This window comes from Epinephelus fuscoguttatus, linkage group LG18, assembly GCF_011397635.1.
Source record: "Epinephelus fuscoguttatus linkage group LG18, E.fuscoguttatus.final_Chr_v1".
Lineage (NCBI taxonomy): Eukaryota > Metazoa > Chordata > Actinopteri > Perciformes > Serranidae > Epinephelus > Epinephelus fuscoguttatus.
This window is the reverse complement of record NC_064769.1, coordinates 23,044,394-23,062,466: the sequence shown is the minus strand read 5'-3', so window position 1 is coordinate 23,062,466 and position 18,073 is coordinate 23,044,394. Positions and strand designations below refer to the sequence as shown.

At 41.3% G+C, this 18,073-nt stretch overlaps 1 protein-coding gene across 1 annotated transcript in view; it reads left to right on the top strand.

Annotated features, from left to right (window-relative positions):
• Positions 1 to 620: 620 nt before the first annotated feature.
• si:dkey-112m2.1 (transmembrane protein 132C) overlaps positions 621 to 18,073 on the top strand; it is a 239,812-nt gene continuing 222,359 nt past the window's right edge. The window contains exons 1-2 of the mRNA XM_049603788.1: positions 621 to 1,031; positions 1,466 to 1,665. Coding sequence (XP_049459745.1) covers positions 1,599 to 1,665 — 67 coding nt within the window. The 5' untranslated portion in view covers positions 621 to 1,031; positions 1,466 to 1,598. The remainder of the gene's footprint in view (positions 1,032 to 1,465; positions 1,666 to 18,073) is intronic.

Here is an 18,073-nt window from a genome sequence, read left to right as displayed (position 1 = left end):
GAGGTGCCCCATAGGTGGCACTGTTGGTTCTCATGAACGACCCGTGACACAACAGGTTGCACTGCTCCACTCCTCCTCTGGACGCTAATGATCCATCCAGCTTATGGGAGTGGTAAAATAAAAATGTAATGTGTGCTGTTTGGTGTTACTGATAACCACTTTAACCTGAGTTTGGAGCCATTTAATCACGAGAGCAACTTCATTTCAAATCACAATGTTTCGATTTTGTGAAGTGTGGATACTGGAACAGGAAGCTCAATCTGCCAAGCTTGTCTTTATTATTCATTGCAAACTGTGTTAAAATAATGCTGCCTCGTGCTGTATGAATACACCTGATAAGTGTTCATTTCTACTGTTTAAATTATAACCACTGCCTACCTGTAGAGTGTTAGCCTCGTGCACATTTTCACCATTCAGCCCAAAATGTAATTACAAACATGAGCTTGGAGCACCTCTCTAATTTGCTGTCAACTTTCCTTTTACAAACGCTTGCAGGACTAAATAAAAAAGCGCAATCCCCATGTGATATGAGCCGGGAATTGGATGGCACAATACTTGCTGACGTGACGCCCGCAAACCCTCTAATTTGCCAATCCAACCCCGGAGTGCGCGTCCCGGTTCCCCCCCTCACTTTCTGCACCAGCAGTCTCCGTGTCCACAGCCACAGGGTGCAGAGCGGCAACAGCTCCGGGATCCACTTCACCTGCCGCCACCGATCTGTGCACGCTTCTGCTTGTCTGCGTGGAAAGTTGGAGGACTATTTGTCACATATCTCATGTGTTTTCACGTGCCACTTCCTGCCGGGTGATCGGGATCGCTGCCAACCCACCGCTCTATGAAAAAGAAAAAGAAGAAAAGCAAATAGCTGCGCGTGTCATGAGATCTCTCTGGGAGACAGAGATTGATGAGGACTTTTTCTTTTGGCTCGTTTCGTTGATGCAAAATATCCCAGCTTGAGAAGAAGAGGTGTATTTTAATGTCAGTATACTGGATGAGACCGCGGCGCCGTATCCTGTGCAATAAGAGAAATGGTAAGACGCAAAGAAAAAAAAAAAAACACTGCATCAATTTCACAGACTTATTTTCATTGAGGGATGTTGCTTTTTGTAGCCTAGTGGTTGTGTTACAAGTGTGCAAAGCCCAGAAAAAAGACAGGAATTATAAATTGGCACGCTCAGGACACATTTGTCAAATGTTAAAGATCCTGGGTGCTGTAGGGTGAGATTGGTGACAGACGGTTTGGTTTTACGCACCCCGAGGCACCTGTTTTATCCTCTGAAATTACCACTTAAATCAACATGTACCGTGAAGAATGAGATCAGCAAGACAGAAGTTGATTCATTACATGTGCTTTGCATTTTTGGGGAGTAAAATCGACAAATGTGGACTTCTCCTCAAAATCTAGCCTGTAACTGTGTTTTTTTAGGGGCTGTTACTGACCGTGCGCTCATGTCTGTGATGGCAGGTGGTGTCGCACGGAATACAGCTGTTTTGTTTTAAATGGAGAACTGCTCAGAGGGGATAAATTGCGTGCAAAGTTGTGTGGCTCTCTGCTGAGGGAGTTATCCAGCGGCTTCCCCCCGTCCTCGAATAACAGCATGAGTCCACGGCGAGACATGGGGCCGCTCCGGTGCGTGGGACTCACCGCGCTTCTCCTGTGCACAGGTAAGACCTCATCTAATGCCAATGAGCACTTGTGTGCACACAGCCAAACAAAAAAAGATATGGAAATGAAAGGTAACGGTGACATAAAAGTCACTGTAAATGCGCCAACCTTTATGGAGTGATTCTGTTCAGCGTGGAGCATTTAATGAAATGCAAATTATTTCCTTTCAGCCAAGAGCACATATATGATTTATGAGACATATAATTAGCTGTAAGCTGCTGTGGCAGAATACAAAATGACTTGTAATATTAACATGAATGAACTGTGACAGTTGCCTAGGGAGTGTGTGGGTTTTGGGATGTTGTAGCAGCACTTAAATGGGATGCGGTGTGCCTGTGTGTGCATGGCACTGCAGAGCACCAGGAATAACAATAGGCTGCAGACACAAGCCAGAAGAAGGGAAAAGTGCATCTTTTCACCAAGTTGGAGCAGTTATGCACTTGGAAAAAACTTGTGTGTGGGTGACATCTATCTATCTATGTGTGTTTCTGAGTGTGTGGTTATGTCTTGGGGTGCTTAAGTGTACATGCCTGTGGAAGTGTGGATGTTTGGGTGTTATGTGAGCTTTCGCAAGACGTGTGGGTTTGTGAAAACCTGTGATTACAAAAAGATGCATATGTGGGAAAAATCATGTGTTTTCATCCTCGCTGTTTACCTGCCAATCAGAGGCATATGAAAATCACCTGCTCACACTCTGCTGAGACAGATATCTTTGTCATTGTTAGACGGTGGAGTCTGACTTGTGCATTCATTGGAAATTACATGTTTTACTTTTGTGGTTTTGTCCATTCTTCCGGTTGGCTCTGGTCACATTTTGCTGAGATCTGGGGGATCAGGGCGGTCTTTGTAAACGTGGGTCCATTAGCAACAAAGAGCTGTCGGCTTATTTGACAGATTGAAAACAAACAGCCAGTTCAGCAATATTATCTGAAGCACTTACTTGCAGAGGTGTCTAGGGAAGCCAAATACTGTGCTCAAGGAAAAGTACAGTTTGATAACGAGGCAACCAGAAGTGTTAAAGATTCTCCACCATTAGCCTGATAACGTTTGGTGACACAACAGAATGCATCCGGCCAAGAAATAGTCCTGCACATGTCCTCCTATAAAACGAAAACTGTTGCTTCACACTTCTGTTTTTGTATGGATTAAACACACAATATACAATATACACATTCACTAACTACTAAGGTTAAGGCCTAGTCCACACAGACACCAGTATTTTTGTTAGCGTGGCTTTTCTTTTATGTGTTCAGGCCTTCCGTCCACATTCAGAGTGCATTTTAAGTCAGTGAAAATAAACTTGGTTCTCCAGATTTTCAGAAACTCCATTTTCAGTGTTGCCGTGTCGATAGGGAAAACTGAGCTTTTGGCTTGTAACGGCAGAGTGTGTTAGCTCCTTTGTGAGGCGTCACAAATGAGGCAACATTTTGTGCAATGGCAGATGTGACCAATAGTGCGGGCTTTCACCTTGCTTAGAGGGCTTTTTACATGTTTAAATATGAATGTATAGTTACTGTCCAACTATACTGAGAAACAAAGGCATCAGAATGCTACTTCACTATCGGCCCTCTTTACCGATGTGCCATTACAGGAAGGTAGCATTCAGGTAATAGCTTTTTTTCAAGCCACTGATTGGGGCAACATCTTCTTCTACCTACTCTTCTTTGCATGGCTTTATGGTCACTGTTATATCTTCGCCTGTTGGCTTGGCATGCTCTTGACAATGCTTTAATTGTGTTTTCATTTGGACAGGGAATATTTATAGTAGTATGTGTGGGCAGGATTTCTTTTAAAGGAGGGACAAACACAGGTTTACAAAATACCCATGTCCACGTGGACTAGGATGTAGACTTTAGGCCCTGACACACCAAACCGATGGCTGGCTGTTGGTGAGCGTCTGTCACCCAAGTCAGTGCAGTGTGCCTGTCATCAGTGCCCCCATTGTTTTTTTGTTTTTTTGGCCACACAGCATACTGAACTGGGTGACAGTGGAGTCCATCAGTAATTGAAATCACTCTGATTGGCAGTTCAGCTCTGTGCATGGGAAGAGAAATACAAGTGAGGAAAGTAGACAAACAGCTCAAGTCAAGAGACAATGAGATCAAAATAAACTTGTAGCAAGAGGGTTCCTGGTTCAATCCCAGGAGGGAGCCCCTCTGTGCAGACTTTGTATGTTCTCCCCATGTCAACGTGGGTTTCCTCCAGGTGCTCCAGCTTCCTCCCACAGTCCAAAGACATGCAGGTTAATTGGTGACTCTAAATTGTCCGTAGGTATGAATGTGAGTGTGAATGGTTGTCTGTCTCTATGTGTCAGCCCTGTGATAGTCTGGAGACCTGTCCAGGGTGTACCCTGCCTCTCGTCCAATGTCAGCTAGGATAGGCTCCAGCCCCCCCGCAACCCTCAAGAGGATAAGTGGTTACGAAAATGGATGGATGGATAAGGGAAGATTATTTTTGTTTAGCCATTGAGCTCTTTAGCAGCAATGTTTCGTGATGGTTTGTATTATTGCTCAGTGGCACACAGTATATAAGCTCTGTTCTTACAACATTGTGTTTTTAATATGCTAACCGGCTAACTAGCATCAAGACAGTCTTCCGGTCCCCCCCTTTTTTTTTTTTTTTTTTTTTATAGATATTTTTTGGGCATTTTTAGCCTTTATTTGACAGGACAGACAAGTGTGAAGGGGGAGAGAGAGAGAGGGAGTGACATGCAGCAAAGGGCCACAGGCTGGAGTCGAACCCGGGCCGCTGCAGCAACAGACTTGTACATGGGGCGCCTGCTCTACCACTAAGCCACTGACGCCCCCCAGTTTCCCTTTTTGAGTGACGAATACAGACATCTGCCATCTGCTGGTGTGGACAGCTATTTCCTCTCACAAAGGCACAGAAAGTACATGCTGGTTGGCTGTCACCTGTAGTCTTCGTGGTGTGTTCATGTGCAACTTTTTGGCCGAGACACTAGCCACATACAAGTGATGCAACAATTGGCTTTTGTTGCTGCCAGTTCTTTGAAGTTGCTTTGGCATGTCTGGGCCTTTAGGTGTGCTGATGGTTGGATTTTTTTTTTTTTACCTTTGGACAGACACAGGCTAACTGTCTCCTCCTGTTTCCAGCCTTTAAACTAAACAACATGATGGGCAGACATGAGAGTTATCAGTCTTCTCATAACTTTTGTACTTCCCAAAATGTTTAACTGTTTCTTGAACTGACTTTAACTAATGGAGTGAATGTAACTCATTATTACCCATTTCAGCTAATGTGGAATTGAAAAAAGCAGTGAATATTAAAATCATTACCCAAAACTCTCCACTGTTTTATATAAATCAACATTGCTCAGACTCAGCCAAGCTATTTCCCGGTTCAACTTTGGCCTGTTACTTCCCAGAGTTGTGCATCCAACAGTTTTAAATTGACAATTCTGGGTAGATCCACCTTTGTCTTAACTTAAATGGTGGATTTGTTCTGAGGGGACAGTTCACCCCCAAATCAAAAATACATATTTGTTTCTTACCTGTAGTGCTGATTATCAATCTGGATTGATTTGATGTGAGTTGCTGAGTGTTGGAGATATTGGCCCGCCAAACGAATCATCACTCAGAAGGAAGTGTGCATCTACTCATGGACCAGAGGCTTATGCTCACGACAGTGCAAGATGTAAACATTAATGGCATCCTCCTTGGCTAAACCATAACATTAGCTAGCACAGTGATGCTAGGTGAGCTAGCAGTAGATGCATGGTTTCTTCGGTGCAGTGATATGGTTGGGAGCTGTAGTTCAGTAGAAACAGTCCCTACATGAAAGTGCTCACAGCAATGTCTGTGGATTTTCTTGAGTAACTGGGTTAGGATTTCTGGAAAGAGACTTTGCTGTTCAGTTTTACAAATGCATTTTTTGGCACTACAAGTCGAGTGGCATCTAGTTCCATTGTATTGGAGAGAAGGCAGACGTCTCTACGGCTAATATCTCCAACAGTCTGCACCTCACACTGAAACAATCTACGCTGATAAATAGCACTACAGGTAAATGGAAAATCTGTTTTTTTGATTTTGGGGTGAACTGCCCCTATAACCAACCTACCAACCTGTCTTATCGCACTTGGTTCAGCAGATTATTTCTAGTGAATTTCAGCAGTCAAGCTGACAGGTAAATAAATGCTATCATAGCTGATTGGAAAAGTGGTGGGGAAGATTAGTTTATTAGAATATTACCTAAAATATGCATTAGAAAAAAAAAATTAAGCAAGTGGCTCTATTTACTTTGTGAAAGCAGCTCCACAAATGTACAGGTAGGCCACAGACTGATACATATCTCACTGCTTCTAGTTGGCTACTTAATCTTTTCAGGTGAAAGTGGAGAGGAGGGTGAAAAAAACAGATTCCATCCTGTCAGTCAACCCCCTGGTGTGCAGAGTCTCAGAGGATAATATAAGTCTCCAGTCATCTGATTGCTTTCACCGAGAGGTTCCAGGTTGTCTCTTTGAGACACACGCACTGACAGGCACATACTGTAGAGGATACCTACACACACACACATACTGTCAAACTGGCCATCAGGACATTTGGAAATACTCCATATAGCCTGGCATGCTATAGGATGTTATGCAGTTCTTTTTAAACATGACAGATTGGAGGATTGTCATCTCTTAGTCAGACAGAAAAGTTTCAGGGGAGAGAAATTACAAAATCACCACTTCACAGTGAGGCAAACTTCTAAAAAATGCAGAAATAGTTATCAACAACTTTATGATGTTATTAATACTGCAGGAACTAAAGGCATCATGCATGTGGCAACCCAACATTAATTATCTCTTAATTATAACAACCTTATGGTAGGTAAGTGAAATCCAAAAAAGGCATACTGTATACAGCATCTGTTTGTAAATCTATAATTGTCTGCGTACTGTATCGTTTTCAACACCTGTTCACAGAATGCCTGGGATAAAGGGCACCGTGCTTAAGAAGAGTGGGTGGATTCCCACTCGGAGCTCGCCTGCTCTTTTGTATGTGTGTGGGCCCGACCGGAGTGGATTGGGATGGAAAGTTGAAAAGTTACAAAACCAGAACGCATTTAGCCTTAATTTAATAACAGCTCTCAAGGCCTCTTTCTCTCTCTCTCTCTCTCACACACACACACACACACACAGGGACACACACACCTAAACACACACAGAACCCTGACCAAAATCACAGTAGTCAGAGGGATTCGAGAACAACTGCTGATTTCAGCTGTCTGACCACCACTATTTGTTTAGCCATGTTTGTTACAACTTAAACATCAGAGTTTACTTAAAGTTTATATTTTATGTTCAATACTATTAATTTTACTTTAATTCTCACAAATAAATTTGCTCCTCTGGCGTGAACTTGCTTTCAATCAAACTCAAGTTTGTTTGCCCCCTAAGTACGGTTCTTTTGGACAGGTGTGAACACAGCAATCACAATCGGGTGCGCACCAAAACATCTAAACCGAGACCTTGAAGAGGTGGTCTTAGTCCAGTTACAAACACACTCTGGTGCGGTTCATTTGTGGTGAGAACGTGTTCCGACCTCGATCCGAACCAACTGCTGTCACATGACGCATTGTTTGGGTTAAACATGTTAAACATGAGCATGTTACAGTCCTGGAGGATTATTAATGTGCACCTCCTCCTGTACTGCCTTAATATGCACATTCAGCACATCCAATGCATCAAAACATTGTTTTCTAGTTGGAGCCGCGCCTCGTTTTCAAACTGTATGGTTTGACTAAAATGAACAATGACAGCAATATAGTCCACGATGAGCAGCGCTAAAATCAACCTGCGTAGTTGTCCCTCCATTGTGACATTAGAAAGTGTCACATTTATCTTGCAAGTGTACTCTTCTACTCTTCTAAACGTTTTTGTTTACTTGCTGGATTTTTCCCGCATAGAAATTCTGACCAATCAAAAGCAACTTTCTCTCACAAGACATTTGATCTGGTCTGCTTGTAAATGCTGCCGTGAGAACATGAACCAACTCTAGGCAATTATGCAACTTTGAAACAAAATTAGTCCCTGATTCGGACCAAAGCAAGACAACTCTAGGTCTGAAAGCAGCCTTAATGTAGAAATCGACGTGGCAGCTTTTATAAATTGCACTCCCCTTCCCTTTAAAACTTTCCATAATACATGTGAGTTATTCTTCAAAGAAATGACACTTGACATAGCTGTATTGTTGTCCAGGTGGAGACAGTAGATGTTTAGAGTTGTAGGGCTTCTACACACTGTACAGTGCCAGAAACTGTTTGTGATAACGAAAAGGGAATAAGATGTGAAAATCTGTCATGCAGGAGATTTGTGACCCCGGGAGGAAACCAGGAGAGAGCAATGAAAAATGGGGGTCTCTCGGGTTGGCGAGTATACCTGTATCAGAACTGACTGTCGGGAAACCATGAGGTCTAAGATGAACAGAATTCCTAGGATACTGGTGTGGGTTACAATATTCATTGAAGGAGAATCAGGCAGAGAAAGTGGAGCAATGTTATTCTCTTGAATAGTCAGACCTGAGAAAAGCAGAGATCACAAACCCTGCAGTGTTTTGCTAATGTGCATAGCAAATGTAATGAGCAATTTTTTTCCTCTTGGGTGGTAATTTGACCGCAGGTTTGTATCCTTGTAAGACTACCTGTCCAGAGAGAGCCATACACCTGTATTATAAACAGCTTTATTATCAGCTACTGGGATTACGCCATTCAAGGTTGTTGAATGTGACTGACTGGTCAAGGTTCAGGAATGTTTTTCAGTTCCCGTCCGTTTGAAGCATCAACAAATCAACCTAATTAATTGTCGCTGTTAACCTTTTCAGTTGCACTGATGAATTTTCCATCACTCGACAGGTAATGCTGTACTGTTAAGGCATCTCTTCCCCTGCTTGAATGCTTTGCTTAAAATGTTTTCTTCATTTTTTTTAAAGATATTTTTTGGGCATTTTTAAGCCTTTAATTGATAGGACAGACAAGTGTGAAAGGGGGGGAGAGAGAGAGGGAGCGACACGCAGCAAAGGGCCACAGGCCGGACTCGAACCCGGGCCGCTGCGGCAACAGCCCCGCGCATGGGGCGCCCGCTCCACCACTAAGCCACCGACGCCCCGTTTTCTTCATTTTTAAACTCACCATTAATAAACTGATTCTGGGGCGTTGGTGGCTTGGTGGTGGAGCGGGCACCCCGTGTGCAGGGCTGTTGCCACAGCGGCCCGGGTTCGAGTCCAGCCTGTGGCCCTTTGCTGCATGTCATCCCCCCTCTCTCTCTCCCCCTTTCATGCTTACCTGTCCTGTCCAATAAAGGCAAAGTGCCCTAAAAAATATCTTTGGAAAAAAAAAAAAAAACTGAAAGTTTTAAACTAGAAATGGCTAAGACTGGGCATGGGAGATATGAAAATTTTCACATCAGGATTATCCTGGCAAAAACAGTTGTGATACATGATAATATCCTATGATAATAAACTCTTAAATGGCACCAAACATACTGGAATCACTTTACCCTACATTTTGTTAAACAAATATCTTTATTGCATCACAGATAGGACACATTTTTTTTTAAGGAGGATCCTTTAAGGTAAAAACAAACAATCAATCTTAAATAGCCAGGCTTTCAAACTTTTTAAAATGGTGTTATATCTTTTGATATGAAATATGCCAATGCTGGATTAAGATCTTTTGTTTTTTTTTTTAAGTTGGTGTGTCTGCAGCCTGTTTTTGCAGTCTCTTTTATTGTTGGTCGCTCAACAGTCTCTTTGGACGCTGTCAGACATGATATTCCCAATCATCCCGATAATGGAAATTTAGCGTGATCGCTATTGTGAAAAATCATTTTTCATGCCATCCCGAGGTAAGACCTGTTTTTCACAAGAAAAGATTACCCACAATATATTTTTTAGAATTACCAGTGTAGGGTTGGGTACTGAACTTGGTACTTTTAAGGGGAGCGACCAAATTACCTCAATACTACCGAGTACTAATTCACATTAAATCAATCAGTGCAAAATTTTGGTACCTGAGAGCGCATCTGGGTGGGAGAGAAACAAAATCTCAAGGCACACCTGTATTTATATCTGTGCACAAAAGCTTCTATAACATGTGTGTTATCACTCTTATCCCTACATAAGACAATAACAGTAAGAATAACAGCTTTTGTGTTACTGTCTACTGGCAATTTTTTTTCCTCTTTTCTCTAGCTGTTAGGTCATCTTTGCAGGAGCTGTGTGGTAATTAGCTCTGTAAAATAAAACGATCCATTGTCCTACTCACGGCTTTCTCCATTTAATTGTTATCATCTGTCACACTGGCTGCCAATCAGGGCTTTCGATGTGTCACACATGCAAACAGCAACAAATAGGTTCCTCGTGAAGGTTTTTAAAATTAAATTAAATTACATTTTTTAGGTGGAGTTTGCCTCTTTATTAGGAAATGGGTGCACACAACATACTGATACAATCAACTAAAAATTAATTCATAATTTTTTGTATCGGCCCAGTTGAATACTGCAATAGTAATGTGTGTAGTAGTCACAAAACCCCACGGCACACCTGAATTTGCATCACGGCACATCATTTGAGAAACACAATATAGAGAGAAAGGGAGAAAGTGAGACTATGACATTCTTGGAGCTTGTTCAAGACACAGTGAGTTAAGGCAACGGCGAGCTGAAAGCGCTCGTAAGTATGGTTACACTTTTCCAAAAAGCCAGGGCAACACATCTACCTAAGGTAACAACTGGTTGAGCACAAAAGATATCTAAAAACTGAAGAGTAGCCTGTTGCATAGCCTGAAAGCCAAGTCCCCCACAGCAGATGTAGCTAACATTAACACACCTGCAGCCTGCGTACATGCACACATATAACATATGACATAATGTGACACGCTGAAGGTTGTAAGGACGTGTTTTGACGGGGAGAGGGAGTAAAAAAGGGCTTTTATTTTGTGTGGTATATAAAATGCTCAAAATACATGTAAGCTGTTTTGTTGAGTTGCCTCTTAGCAAATGCTCTGAGTGAGTTTAAGTTGGGATTTTATTGTGAAAGGTAAAACAAAGCTGTTGACATTGTTGGATATTTAAAAAAAAAAACTAAAAAAAAAAACCTGTGTTGCTGTCCTGTTTTATGCTGGTTCAGTCTGCGGAGCTTCTGTGTTTCTGTTTTATTATCTGCATAAATATAGGCGGTTACATTTAAACCTCAACAACATAAATAAGAAAATTATGTTGAAAACAATGTTGAAATTAAAAAAGGACTTTATTTTTACAACTGAAATTACATTTTTGCCATTAAAGAGAGTGTAAAGTACCACAAAAAGGGTATTAGTAGCTGGGTAGTAGTACTAAAATTCCAGGTGCCGTTATTGGTATAAATGTAAATGGTGCCAAGCTAGAAACAGTGCTGCCACTGCCACATCTGTACACTTTTTTTGTTTAACCTCAGTTTCACCGGCAAGTGTTTAAGAGTCTCCTGATGAAACAGGTGAAAAACTTGAGTTAAAACAGATTATCTTATGCCAATGGTAGGAGAGAGAAAGAGCTCAGAGTGACCCCTGCACACATTAAGGCTGTGAAATCCAGACTGGCTTCAAACCACCTGGACAGCAAAGTCTCATGGGATACTATTGCTGGCTTTGAGCATTTCCTGGTTGCAGTCTGGGAGGAGGCTTCTGGGGAGCAATTCTGCTTAAATAAAAAGAAGAGGCCCGTAGAATAAGCTGACTTTGTAGAAAACTCTTGTATGAAAAATGTCTCCCCCTCTCTTCTTTTTTCAACCAGTGTTTTCTCCTTAAATGGTTCAAAAGGCATTTCTATGAGCTGTAATGTTCATTACCATAAAACACGCACGAGGATACTTGTCACTGGAGGCCTCGATCGGGAAACTAAAATTGAGTCGGTCTCTTAAACATGGTGGGTCTTTCCCACAGCAGAACAAAGTGTTTGACTTTCCAGAGGCAAAGTCAAAGTTTATCACACCAAAAAGAACACATTTTGTCTGTAAAGCAAAAGCCCTCTAGACAAACACGCATTTAATAGTCATTTGCCAAATCCAGTGCAGAAATGTACTATCACTGAATGAAATGTGGCATTATAAAATGATAGATGAAGACAGGGTTGTTCCGTATTTTACACATGGCTCCAGAGAGCAGCAGAGGGGAACGCCACACCAGGGAGCCATATGTCATATTTTAATATGGGTCATAACACACAGACGCAAGTTATAAAGTGAAAGGTCATGTAAAGAACAGTGTTGAGAGAAATTTCCAGTATAACACCCAGATTTTGCATGCTCCAAAAACCTAGTGCTGTGGTTGCTCACACTGTAAATTGAACTAGATTTAACCAAAAACTAGTTCTAAGAAATATACATAAGAGCCTTATTAGTATGAGCACAACATGTACTGTCTGGTTTAATAATAGAGTTGTAGCATACTGCAGCAGTTTGTTTCTTAGATGTATAACAGTCTGTGTCACAATCTATTTGACTATTTTACAAAAAACAGTATAAACCCTTTTAGCACCCTCTCCACTACTGGGCTGTAGGCTACATAGGAGTCTTAAAATGTCATCTTGTTGTGTTATTAGGAGCCAGAATAGAAGGAGTCATGGCTCAAAACTTAAATTTTATGACATAACAGCCACTGGTCAACAAAAATAAAGACGACCATGGTTAAATCCGATAACACAAAAGAACTGGATGGAGGTGATCATCAGAAATGCTCACATGTGCAGCTCACACTTCATATCATGTTAGGGGAGAAGTGTTTCCTGTTGTATGGATGAATAAAGTTATGTGTATTAAGGGTTATCATGTGCACCTCATCAGAAATTGGGGAGGTATTAAGATGGAATATTGGATTTCTCCGTAATGCTAACTTTTTAGTGCATAAGCTAATGTTAGCTTTGACGGTAAAACAAACTGGAGGAAACCGTTCAAGTGCCGTCCTCCTTTGTAACATTGGCATAGTAATCAACCTTATTGAAGTAAAATTTGCAGCCCCAGAGAGTGAGTGACCTGACATAGCGGGTTTGTGAATTCAGTCTGATGCTCTACATTAAAATGAGAGCCATGTTGGTCGAAGAAACTGAGTGTTATATTTTTATATACACTGACAAATGGTTAAGTTAATCACACATTCACTCCGCGTGGGGCTCTGCTGCTCCGTCTTCGTCTATCTTTTGTGAATCGTCCAGTCTGTGCCAAAGTGCACTCCAGCACTCGGACTGAATATTTCTGAACGCACCACTCGCATCATCTTCCACCGTTGTCTATAACAATCCAACAGAACTTGCTAACAAGTGCTAGCCAATGTCTGTGGAAAATTGCTTTGCCTCCAGCAAAGCCCCGCCCACCAAAAAACATCATACTGTTTACTAACAGCCAAAGGGTCTATTGACGCTGCTTCAAAATGTTCTCTTTGAAGTATTTTCACACATGCTCTCTTTAATTTAAGACTGACTGTATGGATTAAGAATTCTAAGAAAAATAAAACATTAATTGCACATATTTTACCTCAAGTGTACTAACTTGAAAAATAGCTACAGTCATTTTTTTTCCTTTTTGGGCTGTGTGGGGGAACATGAACTAGCTGCAAAAAAACAAATTAATATAACTGATATCATAAACTGATAAAGTTGTCACAACAGACATGTAACTGCCTTATTACAGCAGATACAGAGCAATATTAGCAGTTATATTGAGTGATTTTTCTGTCCACCTAAAGAATGTAGGTACAATATCACTCTCTCTTTAGCTCTGTTTTGGTCTCCACCAACACCTCAAAGATATATCTGGGTTTTAAGCCTACCAGATGTTAAACTTTTTTTCAGCAGGTTTTGCTATCTGCAATGTGGCATTGAGCTGGTGGCATACAGCCTGTTTTTATGTACACACACACACATATATCTATATCTATATATATGTATATATGTATATATATATATATATATATATAAACAGCTGCCTGCTACAACTGCAGAATTTGGCAATTATGAGTATGGAAATTGTGGTCCAGAAGACCAAAACAATAAGGTAAAAGAAGCTAAAAACCTATGCAAAGGGTATAACTTTTTGTCTGTTTGTCAATGCAAATGACAGTCATTTGATTCACTGTTACAATAAAAATATTGACAAGTGCAGCTTTAAACTCAGCAGTAAAAATAAAGGGGGAAGGTTGATTCCTCGAGGCAGAATTATTGAGGAAGACAAATATTATAAGCAGCCACTATGATTCTAAATTATGAATACAATTTTTCACTGGCAACTAACTCACTCAACTGCTGTTTCTTGAGTGTTTTTTCCCCCTGAGGTCCACAAGTCTAGACCATTTGCACTGTGGCGTGCTGTCCTTGCAGACAGTTTGGAGCCTTCACACCCGTAACAAACACAAGTTAGTGACAGTGTTCCTGCAGCAGATGGACCTCATGGTAGGAGATGATTGGTTACAGTCGTGAGAGCTCAGCAGCAGTCACTCCTCCTTTTAGGTTAGTAAAACTGTAGTTTTTGTGCTTTTGTCTAACAGCAGTAGCTCACTGTCTTCACTTCAGTTTGTTTTTCTTCTTTAATTTTGTTCACTGGCATTATTTTTTCCAATCAAAGAAGTGCTACATTTTTGTTTTGCCTGCCAGTCATAGGGAGGTACTCAGTAAAGGACTGGGATACCACTAGAGACCAGCTGAGTTCACATCCTGAGTCCCGCATGTGGTCAGCGTAACTGATCTGAGTGTTATCAGCCCATTAAATGGCTATTATCGGCTGTCATTGGATGCATAGATTTTAGGTCGTATGGCCCAACTCTACTTTGTATTTACGTTTATTGTTAGGTAGTGACCTCTAGTGGCCATTGTAGTTATGAATGGAGCAAAGGAGGAAGTCAGGTGATGTTGTATAAAGGGCGATAATGTTCGTGAGGGCAGCAGGTTAGAGTGGATGGAAGGGTCAAACAAATACAAGACTTTTACCCACGAAACAGCTGTTCCTGTTTTGTGTGACTTTTCGTGAAACCAAAAGTCAACACTGACATATTTTAACTAACATTATGCAAGTTCAAGGCATACTATGCAGGATTTTCGTTTACTGTTTGTGAATATGCTTGCCAGCAAAAGTGAAATTAAAAGCCAACCCCAGATTCACTCTCGTTTGGCTAAGATGAGATGAAGATATGAAAATACAGGCAGAGGGCTGGGTCCATGCAGATGAATACACCACCACAGTATATCTTTAATTTACGAAACATACTTAACTCACATTACATATGTAACATAAGTTAACTTAGGTATGTAATTTAAGTTACCGAAGAAACAGACCCCACCCCTGATTTTCGCGTAAACCAAAACAAAGAAGTTTTGGTGCCTAAACCTAAACCTAAACAAACCAACCATTTCACAATGTTAACCACATGTTTAAAGTACACGAGGACACGTTGGATAGGTGCCTTTTGGCCCACAGGTTGGTGCAGTTTGTCGCGTTTAAAGCTTTAATGGAAGCAATAAGAACTGATAACGGCCATTTAATGGGCTAATAACATTTAAAATGGGTGATAAGATTCAGGCAGCAAAAGCCCTTTGGTTAAGTTGAGGGGAAAATTGCGGTTTCAGTTAAATGTTAAAGTAAATATGTACTTTGTGATATGTCAAGTAGCTCTCTACAATATTAAAAGCAGGACCACGATCTTTCTGCCATGAGTGCTTAAACATACCCATAAAAAAACATTAAGAGCATTTTCCTACTTGGCAGATGCGTTCATTAACAACATATTTACATAGATTTAAAAAAAAGTAATTCAGACAGCATCATATTATGTTTCTGTCAAAATGCATTTGCTGCAAATTAGTAGTGTATAAATGCAATTTTGAGGTGAGAGGGTTGGGTTGAAATGCTTTCTCCCCTGACAGCAGAAGGCTCATGTAAAATCCTTTCCATGGCAACTGTGAAACTACAGTACTGAAGCCAGAAGGAGAGAAAGAACTCAGTATTCGATGTAATATGTGGAATATTTTTTTGTTTATTGCATCACCCTTAAATCTTAAGTGAAATGTTAACCAGAAAATAAGTTAAATTCTAACAGAGGCATATAGTACATGAGTCATGTCTGGATGACCCAGATAAACAGATCTTCTTTGGGGTGCTGACACTAAATGTCTTTTTGGCAATGAGCAGTTTTTAATCGATTCACCGGATTTGAGGCAATTCTTGCCCCCTGCTGATACACCCTTTTCATCCACCTGGCAGGCCTTATGTTTTTCGGAGAAATGCTCTGAGCATCCGAAGTTCAAATACAAGCAGCGGCGTACCTCATGCCTCCAAGGCATTTTCCATCCCATCTAATTTGATACAAACAGAAGAGGGCCTTTGTTGTGTTTTGTCTGTGGTAAAGACAGAACACTTTTTTAAAAAGATGGCTGTTTATTCAGGGTATGTCATAAACAGTGTCGGATTTGGAGGGCAACTAAAATGGATGGTAAGGGTTTTTTCTCCTTAGTTAGGCAGAGTTGATGTTACTGACAGGAAGTGACTTGGATGTCTCACAGTGGACCATCCTGCATTTCTCTCTGTGCAGGGAATTCAAATTAAAGGCATGATGGTGCACTTGTTTTTTCCAAGTGTGTCCAGTGTGGTTGCTCTCATCGCTGTGTTTTCTAATAATTAATATTATAGCAATAATTGATGATGACTGGAATAAGCCAGGCAGGTCTGGCGCTGCTCAACTCAAAAGAAAATACTGAGGCATGCATTGAGTTAATCCTGAGGATTCAGAAAGGCGTGGGTTTTAGACAGCATGACAAATGAGGGGATTTTACTCCTTAACTATTCCTTCAGTCATAGGACATGGTCATTTGCTTTCCCAGAAATCCATAGGATGTAATCCACTGGGGAAAAAGAAATGCGAAAAGTGTCTCTCTGTTCCCACAGGTTTTGCTTTACTAATAGGATCAAACGCAGAAAGGATGAAAAGAAGAAATAATCAATATATGACAGCATTAAGATGAAACATTACACTGCTTTCCGTCTTCACTCGCAGTGTTTGGAGAATTGGGAATACATCGCGCCTAACTGTGGCTGGCGCATGAAGATCCGTGCTGATGCACCCCGACACACATAATCACACACAAGCGCACGTGTGCAGCATCGCTAAAGCTTTTGTGACACATTGTAGCTGCGCACTGTAAACACACACACACAAAGGCACACACAGACTCATCTCCTTGGGCAAACAACTTCACAGCCATCCAACTGGGAAAGGATCGCACTCGGCGGGAGGTCTGGAGACAATTAGCATAACTAACAGAACACTCAGCGCACTCCCAGCAAATCAGAGGGAAATGAAAAAGGACCTGCGCAATCAGAGCGGAGAAAGAATGTTAACAGCATTTTTTTGTCGCTTCCTGTACGAAAGATTGACAGAGAGAGATCACGTATTTATCTCGCTCCACCAGCTTTGGTCCCACAAGACGGTGGAGGTACAGTACGTGCTCTCTTTTCTTACAAGTCTGTCGCTTGGGCATCGACCCACTCCTGCTGAGATGGCCTCACACTGCATCACTTTACAGAAGAGTGGTGCAGAAGTTTTGCAATAAGTTGTCAGAGAAAGCCAATTACGTTTTTCTTTTTCCTGTATTTCTGAAGAGACTTCTGTCATTTCGTGTCACTTGTTGTGTGTGAATGCCTCAGGTACCGAGGTGGAAATGATGACAGCGATGATGGGAGTGTTTTCTGCTATTGCTGTTATCTACCCAGGTCAGAGCGGGAAGCTATTGCCTTAGTGTTTTTTTTTTCTTTGTCCAAACATGATTGATAACAGTAGAAATGCTCCCGATGGGCGGCATTGTCGTGGAATCTGTTTCTGCAGGTCTCCGCAGCCACACTATGCAACTTTTCTCTCCATCTATCTGTCTCATTATTGCCTGGTTCATCTGAGTGTCTGATTCCGGTTAAGAGCCGTTCGTCATTGATTGATTTACCTCTCGGTTCATCAGATGTTAAGAAATGAGAAAATAACCACTCAAGAAGTTCAGCCCCGCACACACAGACAGGTGAATTTTAATTTCAAACTTGATAGACGTTTCGGAATTGAAACCTGAGGGGGAAACTATTCCACACCTTCAGGAATGTGGCTCCCAAACCAAGACTCAATTCCCTTACCAATTTTCAGCAACACTGCCCCAAGAGAGGTAAACATTGCTGAGAGCTCCAGCCAATAAAAAAAAAAAATGTATTAGCAATAGCACTTCCATCTTCCAAAACCTATATCTGTATAGGTGTTAATACTTTGACGCAGTAAGTGATACACTTCAACCATGGCGATAAATAGATCTGAAGAGTCTCAGCACCTTTCAGACGTGATAAGTGTGTCCTATTTGCTTCAGATTAACAGAAGTGTGCAGGTGTGCATGCATCTTCGATAGGCACTGACAGA